Source organism: Mastigoproctus giganteus, chromosome 5 (genome assembly GCF_048544385.1).
Source record: "Mastigoproctus giganteus isolate SK-2022 chromosome 5, ASM4854438v1, whole genome shotgun sequence".
Taxonomy (NCBI): Eukaryota; Metazoa; Arthropoda; class Arachnida; order Uropygi; family Thelyphonidae; genus Mastigoproctus; species Mastigoproctus giganteus.
This window is the reverse complement of record NC_143579.1, coordinates 66,356,799-66,384,571: the sequence shown is the minus strand read 5'-3', so window position 1 is coordinate 66,384,571 and position 27,773 is coordinate 66,356,799. Positions and strand designations below refer to the sequence as shown.

General features: G+C 35.5%; 1 protein-coding gene across 2 annotated transcripts; it reads right to left on the bottom strand.

Annotated features, from left to right (window-relative positions):
• Positions 1-27,773, bottom strand: Nthl1 (Nth-like DNA glycosylase 1). Of its 2 annotated transcripts, none has more exons than XM_090373261.1 (4): positions 27,350-27,773; positions 15,270-15,440; positions 5,920-6,185; positions 1-148 (listed from the first exon to the last, which is right to left on the bottom strand). In XM_090373261.1, exons 1-4 carry the CDS (start codon positions 27,749-27,751, stop codon positions 10-12), a joined length of 978 nt encoding a protein of 325 aa, XP_090229387.1. In that variant the 5' UTR covers positions 27,752-27,773; the 3' UTR covers positions 1-9. The 2 variants fall into 2 exon arrangements, with proteins under 2 accessions (XP_090229387.1, XP_090229388.1); XM_090373262.1 differs by lacking the exon at positions 1-148 and adding an exon at positions 547-839.

Genomic DNA, 27,773 nt, shown 5'->3' with positions numbered 1-27,773 from the left:
ATAAAATTCCTACTTCTTGTTCTTTAATATTTTCTTTCCATATGGACAAAGGGATGCATTTAAACAATCTTGACATTTTGGTTTAACTGGAAGGCACACTGTTTGGCCAAAACCCACCAAAATTAGGTTTATTTCACTCCACAGATACCTGAAAGAAGCCACATAACATATATATACTTAAAATAAATGTGAAAATTAGAAATATATGTGTAGTCCTACATTAAATGTAAAATTTTTATTTTGTATTTGGCCTGAAAGATAACCTTTGAGATAACAGACCCTTCAGTTTTTAAACAAAAAGACATGTAAGTATTCTAAGCATTTCAGCAAAAAGAAGTGCGAAATTTTAATGTGTTAAAATTGGATTTCTATTTAGCGAAAAAAGGTGAAATAGAATATCACCATTCTCATAAAAGTGTTAAACACATTTAAATTCTGTACATCTTTTCTCCCCTCTCCCCCAATCCCTCCCTTGATGCAAAATACTAGAAATGAGCATTTTTTAATTGAATTCTCTGAGGTATTAGTCAAGGATATCTGGGGGTCACAAGTGAAAGATGATTTATTAAATCAGATGGTCCATGTGTAAGTAAACAATCTGCTATTACTTTGTAAACGTGGATACACATGGAGTAAATATGCCCTTTTGATATGCATTTCAGGAGCTTCATTTTGAAATTAAATTAAAATACTTTTTTTTGGAAAATTAAATGAAACTTTCTTGCACTTGTAGCTGTTTAAATAGTCAGTGATGCCACTTTTGGAACCAGTGCCACTTTGCTGATTCTTGTATCAAGTGCATAATATATTATACATTCTTCTTTAATGCTCCAACTGAACTGTTGAATTAAAATAAAATGACAATTAAAAGTTAAATAATAAATTTAAAATTAAATTAATAAAATTAAAACACATTTTTACAATAAAATGCACAGTACAAATAATTTTAAGAATTAAAAACAAGCAGATATATGGAGTAATAATAAAAAGCATTCAATGACTATACAAAGGGTACTAGAAAAGTTTTGCAATATGACGCAACAATGAATCACAGGAAGCTGCTTGCTGCTGCATGTTGAGACATGTTCATACGTGCATAGTAGCCGCCGCGCCAAGTCGATGGGCTCAGTTATTCATTAGTAGTGAGAGTGTAAAGTGCTTGCGATGGCACCGTGGTCACGAAATGAGATAAGGACAGTTTTGCGGTATAATTTCGTGCGTGGTTTAACCATAGACCAGTGCTTAGAAGAAATGACTCTTGCACTAGATGATGATTGTCCACATCGTACAACGATATTCAGGTCGTATAGAGAATTCCAAAGGGGAAATTTCACTCTGGAGGATTCTGAGAGACCGGGAAGGCCACGAACGTCAGTTACGGAGGAAAACGTTACTGCTGTGAGGAAAATGCTTGACGAAAACAGGCGAGTGACCTACCAACAGATAGCGGATACTTTGGGCCTAAATGCACCAGCAATTCGTTCGATTCTGCAAGATCATTTGCACGTGAAGAAACTTTGTTCTCTCTGGGTGCCGCATCAACTGACTGAAGAGCAGATGACACGACGTGTGACTTGGTGCCGGGAGATGTTAAAAAAGTTTGATAAGGGACAATCTCGGTATGTGAACAACATCGTGACAGGTGACGAGACTTGGCTGTACTATTACGATCTGCCGACCAAGGCTCAAAACAAAGTTTGGGTCTTTGATGATGACGACACACCCGTAATTGTCAGAAAATCCCGATCTGTAAAGAAGAAAATGATAGCTGTATTTTTCAAATCGAGTGGAATTGTGGAACGTGTCGTTTTGGACACGCAGAAGATAGTCACAGCTAAGTGGTATACTGAACAATGCCTGCCTAAAGTCATTGGATCTATGAAGAACCTGCGGCCAAAGTCAAGAATGGACACCTGATACCTCCATCACGATAATGCTCCAGCTGACCGCGCCAAAGCCTGCACCGAATATTTGACCACGACAGGACTGAAACTTCTCGAGCACCCTCCCTACAGTCCAGACCTTGCTCCCTGCGACTTTGCACTGTTCCCGCATGTGAAAATGAAGCCAAAAGGGAGGCGGTTTTCCAGTGATGAGGACCTTCTACGGGCTTGGTACAACGAGTGTGCTTTACTCCCTAGTGAAACTTGGCAGAACTGGTTTAAAGATTGGTTTCGGAGGATGGAGAGGTGTATTGAATATAGAGGAAATTACTTTGAAAAAATTAAATAAACAAAGCTGTATTGCAAAACTTTCCTAGTACCCTTTGTAATTCATCATTCTTAAAGTAAATTGTAATATTTTATGAAGATATGAAGTTATATCTTCATCAGATATGAAGCAGTTGCCTGGCAGCTCATTGTGTTTTATCAGTGACATACAGGAATTTTGCTAGCAGCGATAAGGAGTGATTAACCCACTGTATAAGGCAATGGTCCAGCATATCTTGAGGCTTCATTTTAGGAAGGATGTAGAGCTACTGAAACGAGTACAGAGAAGGGCAACAAGATTGGTGAGGGGAACAGAAGGGTGCTCTTACCACAAAAGGCTTCAGTTCTGCAAATTGCAGCATCTGGAGACTAGTCACCTGTGAGGTGATCTTGCATTTGTACCTTGCATTTGTCAATGTTAAACTTCAGCTGCCATTTCTCAGCCCATCAACCAAACTTTCTTAGACCTTGTTGCAGTAGCTCACCCTGATGACTATCATTAACCATCCTGCCAACCTTTGTATCATCTGCAAACTTAGACATTAAACCTGATGTACCTTCAACATCATTGATAAATATTAAAAACAACAATGGGCCCAGCACTGAACCCTGGGGAACACCAATAATAACATTAGTCCATGAAAAGCAGTGCCCACTGATAACCACTCTGTCTCCTTTCATTGAACTCTCCCTTTATCCATAGAGGTAACTTACCCTTAATGCTACAATTATCCAGTTTGTACAGAAGTATTTTATGCGCAAAGTATCAAAAGTCTTCCTGACATCTTATATTTTTTTTACTTCAGTGTGACAATGGTGTGTAACAGGAAAACAAAAAACACACCACTGCACAGGCATGGCAACTAGTACAAACAGGTATTACCACTGCTAACGAGCCATGTGCACTGACACTGACTGTTAATACTGGCATCAAAGCAAGTGCTCAAAATGCAGTCTTCACATCCAAGAAAAGGAAAAAAAAAAAAAACTGCTAATCGCAGTATATTCTGCTGCATATTCGCATCAACAGTATTTGCTATAAATATGAAGCACAAAATCTTGTATAAGAATCTTCAGATATCCCCACAACCTATTCATCAGTCAGGAAAGCAAAGGCCCAAAATGCAGAGGCCTTCCATTGTGACAGAACATCTGTCACTTTATTTCCAAAGGTACATTCAACAGAAGTTCAGGGAGTATTTTACATAAGAAATTGGCAAAATTGGTAATGTTAAGACATTCAAGGAGGAGTATAGCCCAATTAAGCAAATTCCTGAACAATCCCACCCACCTGTTGATGACACAGTAGATTTGGTGTGCATGTGAATGCATTAACATGTTGGCTGCCAAGCTAGTTTAAGAAAAAAATTACCCTCGGGGTCAAAAAATATTTAGTAAATAATTTGATTAGTAATTCTAAAATTAATATTTTAATGTCAACAAAGCATGCCCCACAAATGGTTGATGAACCCTCCACTAGTAAAGGAAGATGAAAAGACTTTGCCCAGACTATAATCATCAGCCTTTCATGTTTTTAGAGTGTTTTGGTCAAGACCACAAATCTACATAATTTTGTAATTGTAAAATTTGTATAATAAATAATCAGCAGTTACTCACTTATTTTTTCTCATAGTGCCATGAAATTTTCATCAGAGGTATCACCAGGGACTATGCTTTTCAAAAATAATGTAAATTCCGATCAATTGGCAGCGCTACACAGCTGATACGACTCGACTGAAACAGAGGGTGTCAGCCATACATGTCTGACGCAGCGCCTAAAAAACCTAATGGTGTCAGACATATATGGCTGACATGGCAGTCAACACTGTTAAAGAGGTGGTTTGGTCAGTCTGCCAATGGCTGTTGTGGGCATAGAAAAATTCCTTTGTGGGAAAGTGGGACTTGTGTCTAGAAAAAGTGTTGTTTTTTGCATCATGTTGCAGCAACCAGGATAAAACGGCACCTAGAAACTCGCAGCTCCCTCGGGAGCTGTGAGTGACCAGCAAAAAAACTCTGCATTTATCAAAAATAGTACAAGTGTGTTCCCTCATTCATGCAGAATGGAATGCAATGTGTTCAGATGCAAACCCATTAGGCCTGCAATCTTGCAAGTGCTGTGGGAGGGTCTGGCAACAATCAATAGTAGCATGTTTTCTTCAGATATTGTGGTATATGCAAGCCCACAGGCTGGCAAAGAGATGGCACTTCTTGTCTCATGCATGCAATGATCCAAAATTTTGAGCATATTTAAGTCAGAATGTCACCTGACTTAAATATGCTCAATGTCAGGATGTCACCTGATGTCAGGATGTCAACTAAGTCACGATGTCACCTGACTTAGCTGGGTAATGAGAGAGGTTTTCTAGTGGTGACTGCTGCTCTTCCACAAGATCTACTGAGTAGGAAGTACAGTGCAGTGTTCAGAACTATATGCCTAAATTGTAATGCATATGACTATTATTTAAGCATTTCGTAATGTTCTTTCATTCCATACACTTGTAAGCTTGCAACCAGATATGACATCACTGAAAAAGTCACTCACTTTTCTCACTAACTATGCCTCTGATCAGAAAACTTCCTGGCACACTTGCTTATTACTTCTTGATTACCTGAATTTTGGAGTCTGTGTGCTATGATAAAAGCTGTACATGCTGTATACAATTTGGAGAAAACAATATTCACAGAAGATATATCAATGCAGGCTACATATTCTCAATATCCTTTTCAAGAGCATATACAAGTAATTATGAGAATTAACCTATAACATTTTAAGGAACCAAACAAGTATTTAGAGAGAGAAACCACAGAAAACATGGAGATGTAACTATTGTTCAACAGACCAGCATCTTTCAAATTTTTTAATAACATAGCCCACCAGAAAATCATAAAGGATTATTTATTTATATATTCATCAATAAATTATATATAGTAAAATACATGAAAGAAACCTTAAAATTTGAGGCCCACTAGTTTATATATATTGCAAAAGACTAAGAACACATGATCCCAGGTCCAAGCATATACTATATTCAGTGCTATGATAAGTTGAGCCCCTAAGAAGAGCTTTGAAGTCCATATCAATATATTTGGTGAGTCAGAAAGGAAAGATTTCTAGAAATATAGGAAAAACAAAAAGAGTTTACACAGGTACGCATATCAGATGCTATTTGTGGCTATGTCGTTGTAGCTATAGTGGTACATTCTCAATGCATTAATATCAAAAGGCATAAAATTCTTGTAGTTTTTTTTAATGTAGTCTACCTTTCTCTAAACAACCAGGAATAAGGAAACAAATATGAGTGGCTAGAAAATTGAGACCAATACAATCAGGATTGCATCAGTGGAGAAAGATGGTCCACAGAGGTCCAGCTAACACTTCAATACAATTGTGGACTAGGACTATTACTTTAAATCACTGTAGCCCTTCCTAAACTACAAAAACTGATCTCAAAACAAAAGCATATAGTTCTACTTTCATCCACCACACAAGAATTGAAAGATGTTATCCAATCTGCATGACAAAAAATGCTTGCCATGCACTCCAAAAAAGATGGCGTGCATGTTGAGGCAAATTGCTGTTTTAGAGAGAGAGAGAGAGAGAGAGAGAGAGAGAGAGAGAGAGAGAGAGAAATGAGCTCATACACAACATCAGGATGGCATTTCTAAGAAACTGTTTGTTGAATATAAATAATAAGATGTAAATACTTACCTGGGTAGCCAACTTTCAAGACAGATTCTAGTTTTTTCTGGTTCCTTAGTAGTAACTTCTACCCAGCCCAGTCTATTAGATATTCTGTGAACGTGAGTGTCGACAGCAATTCCGACTGTCTTATTCCATGCAATTGTCATAACTAGATGAGCCATCTTAGGTCCCACACCTGGAAGTTTACACAGCTCTTCTAGAGTTTTGGGAACATCTCCATTATATTTTTCATGTAAAATTCCTGTAGTTTTTTTAATGTAGTCCACCTTTCTCTAAACAAATATTAAAATAAGATTTCATAATCACTTTTAAAGTTCTAAGAAACAAAAACAATCAACATTTTACCCAGTTAATACAAGCATTACTACAGAAAATGTTAACTGACCACATGAAATAAGGATCTGTTCATTACATTGTTTACAAAGAAAGGAACTTTTTATGAAATTACATGAGAAACTAATTACTTGCATCACACAAAATTTTGTAATATAGTTCAATAAAAAAATTTATTGTGATATTCTTGTTATAATTATAAGAGTTTTTCTTTCAAATCCTTTCTCAGACTAACAAACTTTTCAATTTCCTAGTTTTTTTTAAGGTAATCCCAAGCATGAAAAGTTATTCTAACCATATAAAGTATTAGCACAAGTATATGGGTTGAGAAAAGAGAAAATATTTGTTAATAATGAACCTAAATTTCTGTAGGCTGTAATTTCCAAGGAATACATGGAATATAAGGATGAAAATAAATTCTGGAAAATATCTCAGTGAGCCTGTTGTTCAACTGTAAGTGGTTGTTGATGCATGTGTTATATGGAAGAATTACAGATGCTACTTCAGAAGAACACAGAAATATCTAGAAAAGTCATGCAGCATAAACAAGGTTCATTGTAGATTAATTGCTGAGGTAACTAAACCTATGAGGTGCCAGTATATTGTGTCTGTAAATTGTGTGTTTGTATTTTGTTGGTTTGTCTTGTTGCTGGATGAAAAACCAGTGTTTCTGAGAAGCATGCAAACCTTGCCCTAGACCAACTAATTCAGCCACATTATAAAAAAGTCCATAACAATTTCTCCTGTCTCAAAGTTATAAGCCAGCAAGCAATTATTAATTAACTTTACTACTCCCATTTGCATAGAGTCAAGGAACTTTATAGAAGTTATAGGAGCACTACCCTAATAATGTGAGGACAATATCAAGTCGGGAAGAACTGTGTTTTGTACAGCAGTAACAGGTTTTTAAAAGAAAAGCAAGAGCAAAGGAGAAAACTTGGTTTCTGAAGCACAGGGAACAAGATTTGTGGTAAGTTTAAAAGATAAGAGGTAAGGATTATTTAAGATATGCATTCCTGTCTAGAAATTTAAGTGCTGCTGAATATGAGCATGGGAGCAGGCAACAATTCTTTTTGCAAGAAATAAATCAAGACTGGATTTTGGAAGTGTTGAAGTTAAGTTCTTCTCCAGCCACTGGAAAATTAGGTAGTGATCAGCATTTATCCCTTTCACAAATGATTTCCTGGAACATGTGTTGACCCACTGGGGTAAATTTTTCCAAGAGCAAATGGGCTATAAGTCATGAATTTCATGTGACAGTGGGCTCTGTAGGGTGCTTGTGAAATATTGAAGTTTTGTAAAAATGAACTCTTCGTATATAAAACTTTTTAAATATTCATTTGTTCTTATTTTGACTTTATTGTCCAACGTTAGAATTAAATTACTGTCAAAAATCAAATCAGAATTTTTAAAAACAATTGTGTCAAAAAATTATAGAGAAATTATGCAAAAAATAAGCTTTATGTATCATATGATTCAGTTTCATCAACTTACAGCTCAGAATTATGCAATTTTTTTTTTAATTTTGGCATTGGCATTTGTACATCCAAATCAGGCAACTGTTGCTAAACAAGCTGTGAGTTATTTTTTATTTTCAAAGCTGTTTTCTTACCATCACCTATTATAAACTGTCTACATTTACTAAGAAACACGGATAAAATATGGCAATATCTATTTGAAGATTTATAGACAATTTGTACATAAATGGACATATTACCCGAAATGGCCTTAAAATGTATGCATACATTTTAAGTAATTTAATCACAGAGTCTATATACGAAAACTATATATATATATTCCCAGAGGCATACATATTTTATAGGCCCACCCATGAAATACATATGTTGTTGTTATTTTGGTTTTTAGGAGCATTAGCAACTAAGGCCATATTGCTCCGGGAATATGCGGTGGTCATTCCCTGACCTTTCCGCATCCTCCGTATTTGGTGGTGACGGGCTCGAACCCTGGTCTAATCAAGAAGCGTGTACTACGCACTGCTACTCCTTCCCACCTGGCTACGGAGTACGGAGGCGCCAAAAAAAAACACATATGTACACTCCCACCTAAAAGTTTGAAATCACAGCATATGACAATGTAAGGTTTAATACAAGAAAACAACATAGTACAAACTATTTCAAGATTTTTTATTAATAAAAAATCTTGAAATAGTTTGTAGTGTAGCGTTATAGTTTGTATTTTGTGGAATTTCCTCCACTAGATTTATCACTGCCTTACAAAGACATGGCATTCTGGTGATTAATTTTATAATAGTGCCTTGAATAACATTATTCCAAGTGACTGGGTTAAGACAGGCGACTGGGTGGCCACACCATAATTTTCACCCCCCTCCTGTTGATTAGTTGCTAGATAGTCCCTACATAGCTTACAGCTGTGGTTTGGGACATGGTCTTGTTGTAACAAAATTTTTGCACAAAATTGAAGTCCAGAGGATACTGTATTACGTTCGAGATTATTTTTATAGCCTTCTTTTCTTATAATTCTTTCAATTCTGATAATGTCACCCACTCCAAAAAAAAACAGAAGGCAACCCCAAATCATGATGGAACCACTACCATACTTAACAGCAGACACTAATCAATGTGACATCATTTTTTCTTTGGTTGATCATCTCAAAAAAACTCTAAGCTTGGATCGAAAAATTTCAAATTTGGATTCATCCGTCCACAGTACACTTTTCCACTCTTTAATTGTCCAATGTTGATGGCTCTTTGCACAAGCCATCCATTTTTTTTTTCAATTTTTCCAGTTTTAATAAGAATTTTCAGACCACTACACAACCATGAAGTCCTACTTGTTTAAGACAAAGTTTTACAGCGGGTGTATAGAAGTTTCTCTGTTCCCATTGAACTCAGCTCAGATTTCAGGTACAGTAAGTTGCTGACTGCATTTAGAAATCAGTGGTATGGTCTTAACTTTTATGCTTCCATTGTTATGTGCAGTCATCCTGATCATTGTTTATCCTTTAAACTGCCAATCTCCTTGAATCATCAAATGGTAATTTGTACTTATTTCAATGAAACACCTAGTTTTTGCCATACTTCTCATGGAATAACTTTCTTTATACAGAATTATAATAGCACTTTTTTTTTTCAATGTTCAGTTCTGTATTTCCAAACCCAAAACCAAACACTCTTTCTGAATGACGAGCGTTCAATTTTATAAGTTATAGCTCTTAACTCCTCAATTTATATTATTGTGAAACATTCTAGAATTATCTACATCTTTTATAATATTGAAACAATACTCCTCTTTCTAGAATACTCTATTCTTTGCTCTCTTAGCCAGTGCGATTTCATACTGAGCCTTGGCTGCCCTGACCTTTTGGGGGACCTTTAACCTAGGGCATTGTTACAGATTAACTTATAGCTGTTGTAGGCTTCAGTACTTTTCATCTCTTTGGCATCCTCACTGTACTATATTTTCTTAATGGTATATATGCATTCATGGCTTCTTATTTGCTTAATGGTATATACGTGTTCATGTGATTATTGCTTAAAAGGCATTCCATAATCTGGCCAACTGATAGATGGCATTTAGCATCTTAAACTGTCCTAGTTCCCGTTCCTGATATTAAAACCCACACCCTTACATTTAACTACTGCAACATCTTTCTTCATCTTCAAATTAATGATCGAACGAACGCCTATCTGCCAATAGTTCCCATACTGTGAGCTCCATGATGTCATCTGATTTGTGAGTAATGATCAAGTCCTGAATATTCTTGCCCCTAATATTTTCTCTAACAAATAATAATCATCTAGTTTATTTAAAAATTTTGTTCCCTATGTTGAGTTTCCCTCCCACTTATTCCAATCAATTAGGAATAAACTGAAATCACCCATAATAACACTCACACTTGCTCACCCATTCCATCTGCATGTAAACTCTTGTCATGCTCTTCAAAATCTTCTAGCCCATAAATTACCCTTACTCTCATTACCTTTACTTCCAACTAACTCGCACCATGCAGTTTCTATGCTGGCAGGTCTGATTCTGCAAAAGCTCTTTTCGTGCTCAGGCTACTTTTGATAAGAAGCATACCTCCACCTACTCCTTCTGTCTTTTCTATCTTTCCTTTATTGTTTTTATTGTTATTTGGTTTTTAGGAGCATTAGCAACTAAGGCCATATTGCTCCGGGATATGCAGTGGTCATTCCCTGACCTTTCCGCATCCTCCGTATTTGGTGGTGACGGGCTCGAACCCCGGTCTAATCAAGAAGCGTGTACTACGCACTGCTGCTCCTTCCCACCTGGCTACGGAGACGCCTCTATCTTTCCTAAATGCATTGTACCTGCCATAGTGAAACTCATCATTCTCAATTCCTGTGTGGCACCACATTTCTTAACCACGAGTTCATATTCAATCATTTTCTTGAAAACACTCCTAACATTACTGTAGACAGTTGAAACTAAGTATTCTTTTATACTTTATTGCCTTTACATATAACCTTGAAGTCATTTAAGCTCGTTTCTCTAGCTTTAGCTTCCTGTTCATCTGCTACCCTCAGGATAACTTTCCAAAATTGGATGTTGCAGCAACGAACAAGAATTCTTGAGATGTGTTCAAATATTACTTTGATCCATATCATCAGATAAATGCATGTCTACCTAAACATTATTCCCCTAACTAGCAGTTTCCCTGAATCCTTAAGGTATCCTCAATGATATACTGGCAAAAACCCTTGCACCACCTTTGTTTAAATAAATTCCATCTCTAAAATCCCTTCTACCAACAAGTGCAGGCCAAGCTGATAAAAATATTCCCCCAGAAGCCTTACACAGTCCCTCAAATCTTGAATTAATTCACAAGGTTGCAGCATATAATCCTTCCTAACATGTCCTGGTAGAATTGCAGATGCACATATATTCTGACCCAATTTGTGGCATTTTTTCAGCATAGCTCTATATTTATCCCAAATATTATCACATTGTGTTCATTTTATATCATTGGTCCCCACTTGAATAATAATGTTCTCTTTATCTCCCTTAAAATCTAACAATCTGTTGGCAATATCATCAATCACTGCCACCGGCAAACGGAACCTGGTTCTAGTCCACTTATCTTTATTACAGAAAATGTTACCTATTTCCCTGATAATAGTGTCAATAAAACAATCTTCTTGAACCAAAGCAGTATGCACTTGACTATACTGTTCTGGAACCTGAATTGGGAATGCACCACTTGAGACCCCAACAAGCTCCCAGTTATATATTTCTAGAGCAAGCAATCAAATTCTAGAACTCAAATTCTTTTAGTAATGCACCAAGTTTTAATTTCAGATTGGTGCTCTCCTTATACTGGGTGCAAAGAAAAGAATAATCAATTGAACTTGGTTTGTATACTACACCGATCTTAGAACACATATCATGGGCTATACAAGTGATGAACTCATGACTCACACCGGAAATACCTGCAGCCATTTCCATCCAAGTCATGATATCCTCGGACAAAGTACTGAAAATGGATTACATTTGTTAACACAGATGATGTCTGTAGCAGAAATAAGGAGACGTTTTATTCCTTTACAGCACACAGAGTCTATTCAGTGTCCAAAGTTAAATAGGTGATCTTTGAAGAACAGCAAGCTTATTTTCAAGCATTCTTGTGCTATATCTGTAAATCTGGCCATCTTCTCGTTAGAATTCCCTTTCTGTTCCAGTCATGTCACTTACAAAAATGATTACTTTTTTCTTACCTCAATAAGTTTTGTGCTACTTGAATCTCTATCTATGAATATACCTTTAAGAAACTTTAATTTTATTACAAATCCTTTCAAATTAGCTTCTTCCACTTTCCAATCTGCAAGTTTTCCTTTTAAACGATCATCAAATGTTAATACGGTTCAATTCCAGCAACATAAATTAAATGCCTTTAACTCAATAAAACAACACTAAATTTCAAAAAATGTTTCCACTTGCATTAACTATTAATTTTAGGCACAAATTCATTACCCATAATGCAGTTGCCAATAGATTATTTTTCCATCAGATCAAATACAACTCCATGAAAGTTGCTAATGGTTTGGAAAAATAAAATTGTGATGAGGAGTGCACACTTTTAATCTTTCATACATAATGTAAGGAAGATGTGAAGTTCTCTATTTGACACCAGCTTTTGTTCAATCTATGACACAACTGCCAATTTTATTTCTTCATTAGAAATAGAATTAAAGATAGGGAACTCGCAAACACCACCTCTTCAAGGAGATATCAGCAATTGTGAACTCCCAATTACCAATGTCATCTTGAAGAGATGGGACTTGCAAGTTCCCCTTTATTTAGTTCTATTTCTTTATTTATTATAAAGTAGTACTCATGCCTTAGTGAGTGTGAAGGTGTCTCCCCTTAGTAGAAGTTGTGCATTTGCAATGAGGGTAAGTGCTATATGTTTTATTATTTTTTTTTGAATGATTATGTTATTCTAAATATTAAGTACCTTGGTACTGAGGTAGCAAAATTGCAAGGTCATTTCTGCTACCTAATTGCAGTGTGAATTTTCTGTAACTATTCAATAGCAATTAATGTTTCATTTTCTAAATAGCCTTAACCAAAGTAACTCTTACAAACAATGTAGTGAACTAGTTATGGTTGCAATGTGGGCAAGTCTTACATTGTGGAGAGGCACTCAAAACAGTTTTTCACTGTGTGCAAAAGGAACCAAAAATGTTTCGGTGCTTTTTCAATAAAAACTGTATACAGGTCAATCACTATTGTTTGTATGTGTATGTGTGTGTGTGAGTGAGTGAGTGAGTGAGTGAGTGAGTGAGTGAGTGAGAGAGAGAGAGAGAGAGAGAGAGAGAGAGAGAGAGAGAGAGAGAGAGAGAGAGAGAGAGAGAGAGAGAGAGAGAGCTGCTTTTTTTTCAGACTTAATACAAAATGCCTCCTTCCTAAGAATTATGCTCACTGGCATTTCATACTTTGGGTGGTTTGAAGAGCCCAAAAGAGCCACAAAAATTACCAGTGTCTTATCAACCTTCATTTCTATTGACAGGTTAATTTTACCAAATGTGTCTTACATGATATTACATATACAGGAATACCTTGCATAGTGCAGTTTTGAACAGTGCGGGTTTCGCTATAGCGCAGTTTACAAATTAAAAAAAAATTAACTGCGTTACGCACCAATACATTTGATATGCATGTATGTATTATAATGCCAGCACGTAGGCCGATGTGTTATGGAGTCAAGGCCACAATGACTGTTGTCGCAACTCCCATTATATACGGACTCTGCTAGCTTTGATAGATTAGTAAACACACTAGATTCCAAGCGGTGAGGTCTTGATTGTGCGTAAGCTGTACAAATATTTTTGCTGTGTATTTTTATTAAAGATTATTTTTTAAAAATGTTACACTTTTATACGCAAATATGAGTGGAAAGAAGAAATGTAATGGCGCCAAGTGTTCTTCTAGATCCAAACATCGAATGAGGTAAGAAAGTAAGTTGCAAAATGACATTCGATGTTATAAAGAGATGCATGCAGATAAAAAGAAGAAAAAAAACTGTGCAAACTAAGCTGATCAGTTATTTTTCAAAATAAAATACAGTACATACTTCACTTATATTCTTTTGATATTTATAAAATAATAAGAGGAGTTTACCTCGATATAGTATGTAGAACACTTCCGTATGATACTCTCCAGAAATTAAAATGAAAAAAATTGAAAAACTTACATTAGAGTAAAAAATGATTAAAAACCAATTTAACACAATTAAAAATCAATTTAACACAATTAATCAATTTAATGCAATTAAAAATATTAAAAAGAATCTAACGAAAATATAAAATTGTATTTTCATTCCTGTGATCACGACATATGGTCGAAAAGCGTTGTCAGCTTCAGGAAGGAAAATCGTTTTGAATATTTTCGTTAGATTCTTTTTAATATTTTTAATTGCGTTAAATTGATTTTTAATTGTGTTAAATTGATTTTAATTTTTAATATTCTTTTTAATTTTTAAGATTCTTTTTAATATTTTTAATTGCGTTAAATTAATTTTTAATTGTGTTAAATTGGTTTTAATTATTTTTTACTCTAATGTGAGTTTTTCGATTTTTTCGTTTTAATTTCTGGAGAGTATCATACGGAAGTGTTCTACGTACTATACTGAGATAAACTCCTCTTATTATTTTATAAATATTAATATCAATGTAGAACATATTGAGCATTACAGCTCTGATTCATACTATCTAATTCTTTTGGTATGTACATACTGCAATAAAAATCATTTGTACTGTATTTACTAGTATTTTTCATTTTTATCATTTTAGTTTCTTTTTTTGCAAGAATTTCGTGGGCATCAATTTATAGTAAACAAACGCCTATATATTTTTGCAACTCGACCCATATAATGAAATTGTCGGAATGCATTACATTAAAATACATACTAATAATACCTCAATCAGCGCGGTTTCGCACAGCGCGGTATTTTTTTGGCATGCATTAACCGCGCTATGTGAGTTATTCCTGTATTATGATTGATTTATAAACACAACACCGAGAGAGGAAGATACAAAACTATTTTGCAGTAAGTAATATCTTTTTTTTGCTGATTTTTTTTTCAGACTTAATACAAAATGCCTCCTTCCTTAGAATTATGCTGACTGGCATTTCTGGGTGGTTTGAAGAGCACAAAAGAGCCACAAAAATTACCAGTGTCTTATTAACCTTCATTTCTACTGACAGGTTAATTTTACCAAATGTGTCTTATATGATATTACATATATTATGATTGATTTATATACACAACACTGAAACTAATTTAACAAGTGATGTAATAAAACAGAGTCCATCACTGTTTTGTTTATCTTTTTTGTTCTTTTTATATTTTCCATTTATTCATATCAATTTAATCATGTATTTATTAACGATAGTTTTACTCATTATTTTGGATTATTTGTATATAGTTAATTACTAAAAAGCCTTACCACAATTTCATTTTATACTTTCAAAATTCAAACACTAAAGGATATACAGTATGAAAACTACAAATAACTTACCCTCCAAAATCCAACTGGATATATGAGTTTCCCTAGTAATTCATCAGATGTACAAATTATATTTTTAACAGTTAGCCCATGAGTTATTAACCTCTGTACTGCAGCATGAGTTACTTCATCTTTAGTCTGACTAGACAACATCAGCGATATTAATGTCTGGTATCGAAACACCTACCAAAGGTATGGCAAGCAAAAATTAACATAATGAGTAAAGAATAAAAAATCCAGACCATTTCTATAACAGCTTCTTTAAACATAAGAATATCTAACTATACAATTTAACCCCTTCAGTTTCCTCTCAAGGACAAATGTGTGAAGATGATTTTGTGATACATTGGGGAATATTACTCCCATTACCCCCTCCCCGAGCATCAACCCTATATATCAGTATACTTAAGCATTTAAGTTTTGTATACTTAAGTTTCACATATATCTGAAATTCTATAATTATTATTCAAACTGCTTCTGAAACTCTAGTAGAGTTATATGAATTACATTTTCATTGAACAAGTCCATAAACAGGGTTCAGCAATGTAATCACTACCCCAGTATAAGCTATCTTATTAAAAAGACAGTGCTGGCACCCAAAATTCAGCAAAAATGGTGGAAGGTCACCTGAGAGGTACTCAACTTTCTTTTCAATTTTTGAAAAATATTTTGAGATTTTTTTGAATTCTGCTCAAATAGTGCCATATTTCATATTTTCTTAATAGATTGTAATACTTATTGTCAGGGCCACTGTGACCCTATGTGCTGCCAGTAAGCAAAATCAAATTTGCCCCCCCAAAATATTTGGATTAAAAAAAAAATAATTATTATTAATTTATTGAAAAAGAAAAGAATTACAATATATCTCTCATATAATATAATGAAACAACAAACAAAAATAACAAAATCATTCTGATTTATTCTGGAAATAAACTTTAAATTCTAAATAAAAGTAATCGTACCCACAATAATAAAATGAAAGGAAAATTATAATGTTAAAAAAATTTGTTTCCTTGCTTTAAAATGTGTGAATTTATTAATTATTTCATTTATGTTTATTTTTCCCAAAAGATCATTTTATATTGCAATTATTGCCAAATTAAAGAGTAATTGCTGAGACATTGCCGATTGTAAATAATTTGATTAATTTTAATTTTGAAAAATTCCATTCACCTGAGGCAACTGAAACTGGTGAAGTTAGAAAAATTCTTAAAGCAACTTCTACATTTGGAAAAGTATCTGTAAAATCATTTTTAAAAATATATTGTAAAACTTCCAATGATGTAATATTGTCTTTAATATAAATTTCAAGTACTCTTTAAGTTCTAGTCATCCCACTTGTTCAAAACCACATTGACATAGGGATCAGATTTGACTCAAAGCTTCTCTTCAGCCAACATATAGACCTGCTTCTCACAAAAGCTGCCAAATTGAAATGGATATGCAAGCAGCATCTACAACATGTAACTGACAAATCCACCATGTATATTGCTACAATAGTTTATTCCCCACTTCTCTATGCTGTTGAGATTTGGGCATCTGCATCTTCCACTACCATCAGACCAGTGTTCTGGTCTGATGATAGTGGAAGCTGCTCCAAGTACTGACTCTCCTCAAGTGAGCTTGTTACAAGCTTAGCCTATCTCCCCAGCTCCAGACCACCGCTAAAGCCAAAACACTCAACATCCCAAGGCTCACCTGGCTCGATGAAAGGAGACTCGTTATAACCATCAAGCTCATGACTGGCCTCATCTCCTCTCCCTCCTTCTGGGACAACTGTGCATGGAGGATCCCAGTGGCGCATCTGCGAGCAACTCCACAGCTATGCCCTCTTCAAACACGTCTTCACCTGTCGGACCAGTTTCTTCCTCAGCAGATGTTATCACGCATTCAAGATTTAGATGTCAACTTCAACAAGTTTAATAGAGATCGAAAGTACAGAAAAAGAATACTCAGTGGCGATGGTCAAGGCCACCAATATTATAACTGGTGTCCCGAGCAATGTAAACTAACTCAATTCAAGTCAATGTCAATGTATCGAATTATATGGTCCCACTAGGGGTGCGACGGCTAAATGGTCAGAGAAACAACAGAACATAACATTAAACGACAACCATATCCCACACACTTTTAAATCTCTGGCCTCAACAGAGTACTGTGCTACACGAACACGGCGCCTCCGTAGCCAGGTGGGAAGGAGCAGCAGTGCGCAGCACACGCTTCTTGATTAGACCGGGGTTCGAGCCCGTCACCACCAAATACGGAGGATGCGGAAAGGTCAAGGAATGACCACCGCATATCCCGGAGCAATATGGCCTTAGTTGCTAATGCTCCTAAAAACCAACCAAACAACTGCTACACGAACAGAGCACACAACACGGAGATGGGGGAAACCCCTGGTATCATTAGACAGCTAACACACTTTGGACTTTTTTTTTTTATATGTAATTCAATATATATTCTTATGTAACCAATGGTATATACACTCACTTAATGTGTTCTGTATATAGTACACTCAATTCATTTCCTTTTCTAGTGCTTTATTTGATTTACCTATCATTTTATTTTATGCTTTTGGTGTATTCAGGCAACCTTGTCTTTATAGTAAATTTTTAACCCCTGGCCATTGTGCCGTGACAGGTAGTTGCAACTATGCTATTGTAAATCATTATCTACGTATTCAATAAAGATTCTTCTTCTTCAGATAATGCTAAACCATTAATATCGGACTCATTATGATAAATGTCACTTAACTTAATATGTAAATCTTTGCAATGATTTAATAAATTGCCATCTCACCATATTTTAAATTCAGAAATATTATAAAACATTTTAATTTATTTCTACATGTTTTTTCATATTTGTAAACTTTTCAGTTAAGGAGAAAATTGTTGTGCCATAATTTGAAAGAAAAAATTAATTTTGAAATTTTGTTGTGGATCCTGAATACTTTCATAATCAAAATGACATTTTTTCAATACTTTCCTTACAGTTCTGGAAACTAAGCTTCAATGCGATGACAGTAGCCATATTTTTAGGATGGCTTCCTCTGTTCTATTTTCTTTAAAAATTTCTTGATATTTTGTAGACATTCAAGAGCTTCATGTGCATCAGAATCCCCCCCCCTTTTTTTTTTTGAGCATTTTATCTACCGAATTAAATTGATTTAAAATATCATGCTAAATTATAATCAAACAAAGAAACTTATAAAATGTTATTTTTAAGGCTACTGATTTAGCACAATTCCTTGTATCCATACCTTTATTTTAGTCTTCAGCGATTATAGCAAAATATTTAGCTTCTCTAGTCATTTCTAGTATTTTATCTGTAATATTTTGTGAAATTATTTCAATAATTACTTTATGTATTTGATCACCAAAATAATGCACGATATTTTTCGATTCAGATTTCTGAATACGGCAAATATGTTCTGCTATAACTGAATCATATTTAGCAATTCTTTCAACCAAGTTCTAAAAAGTTACCATTATCATATAAATCCTTTGAAGAGCCTCTGAATGCTATACATTGCCTTGTTAAAAACAGTATCATATTTATTATTCTGGCTTAATCCAGAAAATGGGTATCTCCGTTGCGGGCATGGCTGAAGAGCAGAGTGACTGTCCGGTCGAGTTCTATGATTGGCTGATTATTGGGAATGCATAATTTACCTCATTTTGAGTTTCTGATTGTTTGCAAATCACTTATGATTCACTAAGTTGCAGAATGGCAATCCCGTTGGCTCTTAATTCGTGCTTAGTAGTAGCACTAATTGCCTGAAGGCCAAAGGTGTGAACAATGTGTTCCCAATAAATCTCTGGTAATCCGTTCGTTATATGGAACTTTTCTTCATACTACAAAAACTATTTTAAATGTAATTACCAAGGGGAATTCAAAATATATCTCTAAATATAAAATTTCGCTATAAAGACGTTTGTTTAACAGTGGTCCAACTTGCATATGCCAAAAATTTTTTGCCGCCCTCTTGAACTGCCGCCTGTAAGCGACGCTTACCTCGCCTACCCACTTGCTGCAGCCCTGCTTATTGTATATACTTTTTAAGTTTTAATAAAAAAACTCAAAATTTTAAAATATACTGTGTGTTTCATACCTTTTATTTTCAAAAAACAAATATTAATTCTGCAAAGAAATATGCTTTACTTGTAAAATAGAAATATCAATCTTTTATTCTCTTCCATTTCCCAATTTAAATGACCATTAAGAAAGTGAAATTTTGAACATATTCATGTATATATATTTCTACTATTATGCACATAAATATTAAAAAAACATATTATATATATTTGATACTATTAGTTTCTTCCACTTTCAGGTTTATTTCAAAATTTATTTCAAATATGGCATGCCTCACTGTGCACAAAATTTTCAACTACATATCTCGCTTCCCACAGTGTAGTGGCCATCTGGAGAGAATATCAGGTTTCCCACTACCATTTTAACTCTGTGAAAACAATAATAAATCTTTCAAAACCAAATAGGATAAGAACATAGATGGTTTCTGACCTAGTGGGAGAAGAAAAATACCTGAAACTTTAAATAAACACAACATCAGCACTTGTCTGGTATCATGCCACTCTCCAAACAAAAAACTGAATAGCTGCAGAGACAGCAATAGGTAACCTGACAAGTTCTCAATTTCTGTATGAAAACTAAAAATATCACTTCAGAAACTTCTTCTTCAAGAGGAGTGTTTCCACTTACAATGGGTTTCCTCAGCCTACAAGTTATTTCGTGTTAGGAATTTTTTCCCGCCATAAAGTGCGGTTCGAGGTGTCTTGGTCAGTTAAGCCTCGGGCTGTCATGCACTCCCGTACTCCATCCATCCATGTCCTCTTCTTCTTCCAGGAGGTATCCATTCCAGGACAGCCTTTGGATATCTGTTTTCTTGTATCCGTTTTACATGGCCATACCATGTTAGACGCTTTTCTTCGATGGTGTCAATAATAGTCTTTTTCACTTCCATTTTTTCCCTTATTTCTTCATTCCATTTCCTGTCTCTTCTAGAAGTTCCTGCTGAGCGTCTCCAAAAATCCATTTCTGTAGAGAGCAATTTGTTTTCCGCTCGCCTATTCAATGTCCAGGTTTCCGCTCCATACAATAGAAGACTTTGTACAATCGTTTGAAATATAAGTTTCTTTGTTTTATTTAGGATATTTTTGCTCCACAGAACAGAGTTTAACATGCCAATAGCCTTTCTGCCATCTGTAATTCTCTTATTGATCTCTGCTTGGGATGATCCATCACTTTGTAAGACTGATCCCAAATATTTGAATTTATCAACTTGTTTGATTTTAAAACCTGCAATATTTAGAACGTGTCCTGGCCCTGAAGACAACATTTCAGTCTTGCTAAAATTGATTTTTAGACCCCATTGTTTATATTCCTCAAACAAATGAAGACATGTATACTTTGCAGCTTCTAAGTCTTGTGCTATCACCACCTGATCATCTGCAAAAAGTAAATTGTGAATATAGGTGTTCTTATTAATCGGCAATCCCATTTTATTAAATTTTTCTGACCAGGATCTTAGGCAGATGTCGATATAAATTTTGAAAAGTGTTGGTGACATGCAACAACCTTGTAATAAGCCTTTTGAAGTGTGGAATTCAGGTGACAAAGATGATCCCACTTTAATTCTGCATCTATTATTCCTGTAAATTGCCTTAATAATGTTAATCAGTTGTCCATCATTATTTGCCTCTTTTAGTGCTTCCCATAAGAGTGTCTTGGAACACTGTCATATGCCTTTTCAAGGTCAATGAAAATCATGAAGATTTTTTTTCCTTTTGATTGGCATTTTTAAGAATCTGTCGTACTGTTGCGATATGATCTATACATGACCTCCCAGCTGAAAAACTACTTTGTTCTTCTGATACCTCTATTCGGGCTTCTAAATGGTTCCTGATCCATTTTCCAAGGATCTTTAACAGCGGGTTCAGGACACATATTCCTCTGTAATTTGAACAGCTTTTCCGATCGCCCTTCTTATAAATTGATGTAATATATCCTGTTATCATTTCTTTCGGTATTTCTTCTCCTCTCAGTATACTATTTAACAGTTTTTGTATCAGAACAGCCACTCCTCTTCCTCCATATTTCAGAAGTTCCATGTAAACTCCTCCAGGTCCAGGTGATTTGCCATTCCTTCCTTCCTTCCTTCCTTTAGCAGGAGTTCCACTTCCCTAACAGAAACTTTTAAGCCCTTTTCTACACCAAAATCCTCCATCGTCTTGAACTCTTCCCAGTCTTCTTTTAAAAGTCCTTCATAGTACTCCATCCAGTCTTTCAAAGGTATTAATTGCAAACCAGCATTGCGTTTATTCTGTTTTCTAAAGTCTTTAAGGACCTTCCACGATTCTGCTGATTGCTTGAAGCCCAATTTGCTATTAATAGTTGCGCATTTCCTTTCCCATTCTTTGCTTCTACTACCAACCGATTGGCTATTTTCTTTTTTTCAACATAAATGTTCCTATATGCATCATTCCTATCACCCAGCCATTTCTGATATGCAAGTTTCTTTTCCTCTACAGCAGCTCTTACTTTCTCTGTAATCCAGGGGTCCTTGGCTCTTCTTTTTGCCTAGGATTTCATGAGCTATTTTTTTAACAGTATTTTTTAAATATTCGTAGAATGTTTTGAAATAATATAATCTATAACTGATCTAATTTGTCTTGTCTCCTGTGACCAAGTATATTTATGGATATCCTTGTGTTGGAAAAATGTGTTGTTTATTCTCAAGTCGAACTGTTCACAAAGATTGCATAGTCTATCTCCGTTGTCATTCCTCTCTTTCTCTCCAAATCTTCCAATAACTTTGCTATTTTGTTCATTTCCTACTCTTGCATTGAAATCTCCCATTAGAAATATCTCTTTGTTCTTAGGAATTTTTTCTATTAGTTCTCTCAGATCCTCCCAAAATTCATCCTTCAAGGTATCGGTGGTGTCATTAGTCGGGGCATATATTCCCAAAATACATATTTCTCTCCCGTACATTTTCAGTTCCAATGAGATCATTCTTTCATTAATAAATTGCCAGTTTTTGATGTTGTGTCTCAATTTCTTTTTAACAGCAATAGAAACTCCTGCTCTTGCTCTTTCAACTCTTATCAACTCCACTCCAAAAATGGGGCGCCTCTGTAGCCAGGTGGGAAGGAGCAGCAGTGCATAGCACACGCTTCTTGATTAGACCGGGGTTCGAGCCCGTCACCACCAAATACGGAGGATGCGGAAAGGTCAAGGGAATGACCACCGCATATTCCTGGAGCAATATGGCCTTAGTTGCTAATGCTCCTAAAAACCAAATAACTAATAACAAACTCCAAAAATGGTAGTATTCTCCCATTATTTCTTCTCCACATCCCTTTTTCTTTGTCTCTGATAACACGACGACGTCTAACTTGAATTTTTGCAGTTCATTCGAAAGAAAGTTTCTTTGAATTAAAAGGCCTTGAATATTCCAGCATCCCAAAATCATAGTCCTTTTCCGTTTGCCAAGTCGTTTCCGTGCAGTCCATTTTCATTTTCACTTGTAGGTCGTTTAGCATTTGTGTATTTTTTACACTGAACGAGGAGCTAGCCCATTGCAACCCCCAACCTGGAGGGCCAAATAGGTAACCTGACAAGTTCTCACACACAATTTCTGTATGAAGACTAAAAATATCACTTCAGAAACTATTACACTAAAAGTTTGGTTATATTTATGAAATTTTTAATCATTGATTAAAGATTAATGCAGGAATGTTATTTTCAAGGGTCACCTGCCAGGTTACCCGCCACTACCACCACATTAATATCCTTGAGAGATATATAACATATTAAAAAAAAAAAAATCACACTAACCAGTAAAGTAAAAATGACTGATAAGTAAGCTAATTCATAAAAATTAGATTTTTATAAAAATATATAAAACAGCATATACACTGACAAATTTGTCAATTTATAAAAACAGTGATAATCCTTAGTGAGACATCTTATTCAATTTTGGAAAGTGCCTTTCCAAATTGAAGAAATCTTATTCAATTTTGGAAAGTGCCTTTTCAAATAAATTCAAGGTAATTTCACAAAATACGGGATGTGTATCTGAAGCATTTCAACTTGTTTCTACTTCAGAAACTTAGTTTCTGAAGTAGAAACAAGCAACAGTCCTTGGAAAATACTACTAAGAAAAATTATTTAAAGAACTTTCATTACACACAAAACACAAAATAGTGTTTGTTTCTTTTGAAATTATTTTTTTTGGTAACGAGATTCCCATTTATTTGTTCAAATGCCACTTTTGCTCTGGATACAGAGCTAGAGAGAGCTCGAGAGAGAGTATTATCAGTGGAATATCATCCTTCATGCAGATGGTGCAATTGCATTATGGTTCAGGGAGGAGGAGAACCAAACGGAAAAGAGAAAAAAATGGGACAATTACATAAAAGATAAATATATTGTGTCAGGGCCTCAGCTTGATCAAGGTGGAACACTACAGAACATAAAAAAATGTAGATTTGCCTTTCCGGCAAAACAACATTATGGAATGTTTCTTCTAAATTTATAATAATAATTAATGCATTTCAGGCAAGGTTAATGTGAAAAGTGATGTATGTCATTATGAAATGGAGCAAATTGTATTTTAAATTTATTTTCTCTATTTAGATGTTATAAAAGTTTGTTAATTTTTTTTTTTTTTCTTTTTATGCAGAAATGTACTGGTATTCAGGACCTTTTTTTTTTTTTTTTTCATTATGAAGGAGAGGAAAAATATTCAATGATAACATGCAAAAAGGGCAAAATAATTAACTATTGCTATTTACAAAACCAGGCACTGAAATTATTATTAGTAATGGCAAATGCAAGAAAAGCATATAAAACATCAACAATAGAAAATAAAATCATCCCACATCACCTCCAATAACAATAGATGTAAGTTTGTTTCAACAAGCGACCACCCTGGCTCAAGGCAAGGTTTGTTTGTTTGTTTGTTTGTTATTTGGTTTTTAGGAGCATTAGCAACTAAGGCCATATTGCTCCGGGATATGCGGTGGTCATTCCCTGACCTTTCACATTCTCCATATTTGGTGGTGACGGGCTCAAATCCCAGTCTAATCAAGAAGCATGTGCTATGCACTGCTGCTCCTTCCCACCTGGCTATGGAGGCGCCCTCTCAAGGCACATTTGCACATCTATCCTGTAATATCCTTTCTCAATTTGAATTTATGCCCCTCATATGTGTGTAATCTGAGCAAGAGGAAGAGTGTAATCAACATTGGGTTTGCTCAATCCAGTCAAAACCATCTCAAATCAGATCACCTCATAGGTGCCTGTCTCCAGACACAGCAATATGCAGAGCTGAACCTATTTATAGTAAGACACCCCTCTGTTCCCGTCACCAACCTTGCTGCCCTTCTCTGCACCCATTCCAGCAGTTCTACAGCTGTCCTCCAGACTTTTATGCAGTAATCAAGATATGGCCTGACCACTGCGTTATATAATGGGATAATCACCTCCTTATTCCAGCTGGTGAAATTCCTGCATATTATTGACAAAGCTCCATGAGTTGTCTTGGTAGTCTGTCTACACAAGGCCATATTGCTCCGGGATATGCGGTGGTCATTCCCTGACCTTTCACATTCTCCATATTTGGTGGTGACGGGCTCAAATCCCAGTCTAATCAAGAAGCATGTGCTATGCACTGCTGCTCCTTCCCACCTGGCTATGGAGGCGCCCTCTCAAGGCACATTTGCACATCTATCCTGTAATATCCTTTCTCAATTTGAATTTATGCCCCTCATATGTGTGTAATCTGAGCAAGAGGAAGAGTGTAATCAACATTGGGTTTGCTCAATCCAGTCAAAACCATCTCAAATCAGATCACCTCATAGGTGCCTGTCTCCAGACACAGCAATATGCAGAGCTGAACCTATTTATAGTAAGACACCCCTCTGTTCCCGTCACCAACCTTGCTGCCCTTCTCTGCACCCATTCCAGCAGTTCTACAGCTGTCCTCCAGACTTTTATGCAGTAATCAAGATATGGCCTGACCACTGCGTTATATAATGGGATAATCACCTCCTTATTCCAGCTGGTGAAATTCCTGCATATTATTGACAAAGCTCCATGAGTTGTCTTGGTAGTCTGTCTACACTGATCAGAGAACTTCAAATCTCACTGCATAATTACCCTCAAGACTTTTCTTTTTCACTAGCATGAGTTGTACCACACAGTTGGTACGTTAATCTGGGATTACTGCTACCCATATGCAATACCTTGCATATGGGTAGCAGTTACCATTTCTCAGCCCATTTGACTAATTTTTTTGGATCTTGTTGCAATAGCTTACCTCGATTACTGTTATTAACTGCACTGCCAACCTTTATACCATCTGCAAACTTAGACACTAAGCCTGATATACCTTCATAAATATCATTAATAAATACAGAAAATAACAATGTCCAAGCACTGAACCATAAAGGACTCCACTGATAACATTAATCCACAAAGAGCAGTGTCCAATAATAACTACTCTCTGCCCTCTCTCACTCAACCATCCCTTAGTCCACAACAGTAACTTGTCCTTAATGCCACACTGTGCTCCAATTTGGACAGTCTTTTATGTGCAAACAATATCAAAAGCTTTCCTGAAATCCTAGTATATACTAAAATAATTGTTTGCATCTAGTTCCTTTATTACTGCATCATAGTATCCAACAGATTGGTCAGACAAGATTTCCCATTAACAAATCCATGCTCTGACTACAGCATAATTGCATTACTTCTTTAACCAGTAACGTCATTATTTTTCCTGGAACAAAGGTTAAGCAAACAGTTTTAGCATTAGTAGAGGCATACAATGCAAGAAAGCAAGCTTATGCAGCTTCGGCCAAAAAAACCTCCTCCCATTTCACACCTCCATTCGTTCCAAATGCCTGTCCAGCTCAGCCTTAAATTTTTTAGGTTATCAACTTCCACAACAAAACATGGAAGTCTGTTCCACCAATCAACTACCCATTGGCTAAAGGCAAATTTCCGCACATCTATTCTACAACCGTCTTTCCTCAGTTTGAATCTATGCCCCCTCAGGTTCTTAATCTGAGCAAGAAGAAGAATCCCATCAGCTTGCTCAACTCATTTAAGGCCTTATATACCTCAGTCAGATCCCTCTCACAAGGTGCCTAATCTCCAGGCACTGCAATTTGCAGAACTTAAGCTTTTCTTGGTAAGAGCACCCCTTTGTTCCACTCACCAATCTTGTTGCCCTTCTTTGTACTCATTCTAGTAACTCTACATTGTTCCTAATGTTCAGGCCACACCTAGAATACTGTGTAGAGTATTCTAGTTGTGGCCTGAACATTACCTTGTACAACGGGATAATCACCTCCTTATCCCTCACCTCCTTGTCAAGTCACAAAGGCAAGCCTTCGCTTGCCTTTGTGACTTGATTACAGATTAGCTTATATCTGCCATAGGCTTCTGTGTCACCTGAAAGGCAAATGGGAGGATTACATCTCATTTACAAACTTAAAAATATTACAAAAAATTTTAAAAAACATTAGCAACACAGGATTGAACACTCAGACACAGCTGAACCAAACATGTCAACTGTCTTTGTACCCTGTTTCTTACACTCTCATCAGTAGCATACCCAGGTATTTATAAGTGCTATCCTTTCCACAAATGCAGCAGACATATAGTGTTTTATCACAGATGAGTAGATGTTCTTCTCCATAATTTATTGGTTCTATCTCTGACATTAGTATACATCTGTGGGGATGGTAATTGGTATAGTGTAAAGTGTTAATTGTAAAGTGACTCCAGGAGCCCCCCCAACTCCATGATATGCAGTAGACAATAGGATATTTAAAGTAATTGTGCCCCCCCACTTATGCTATGGCATGTGAAGGCCTACTCAGTTCATTTGAGTTGTGTATGTGCAACAGATACTAGAAAGCAGTTATATGAAATGAATAATTTTTATAGATTTTTAAATGAAAACCTAAACTTCAATCCTAATTTAAAATAGTATTTTAACAGACACGTTCTAAAACAGAGTCAATGTTTTTTTTTTCATTTAAATTGGAAATACTTACTTCTGGTGGGACCTGATCATCTGGACAATGTTCAGCTCCTAGAGTATCAACTGGAGCTGGAATTTTTTTTCTCATTTTTCTAATATTTTTCAAGACAGTCTGCCAATTTTCAGGTTGCCATGATGATAACTGTAGCTTATCTTTGTCTTCTTTAATCAGTTTTCTTTTTATAGTTTGGCAATTAGCACCAGAACTTGTCATATCATATTCAATAACTACAGGTGTTGAGCGCTTTCTCTGCCTTCGGAACTTTGAATTTTCAAAAGTATTCATAGGTTCATTTTGGCTTTCAGAAATATCATCCTGAGATCTCACTGTATGATTAATAACTTCACATGCATTAAACTCTGTTGAATTCTTTTGCAAAAGATTATCTAATATACAAGAACTCCGTGTCTGCATTCTTACATTTTGTATCCTTTGT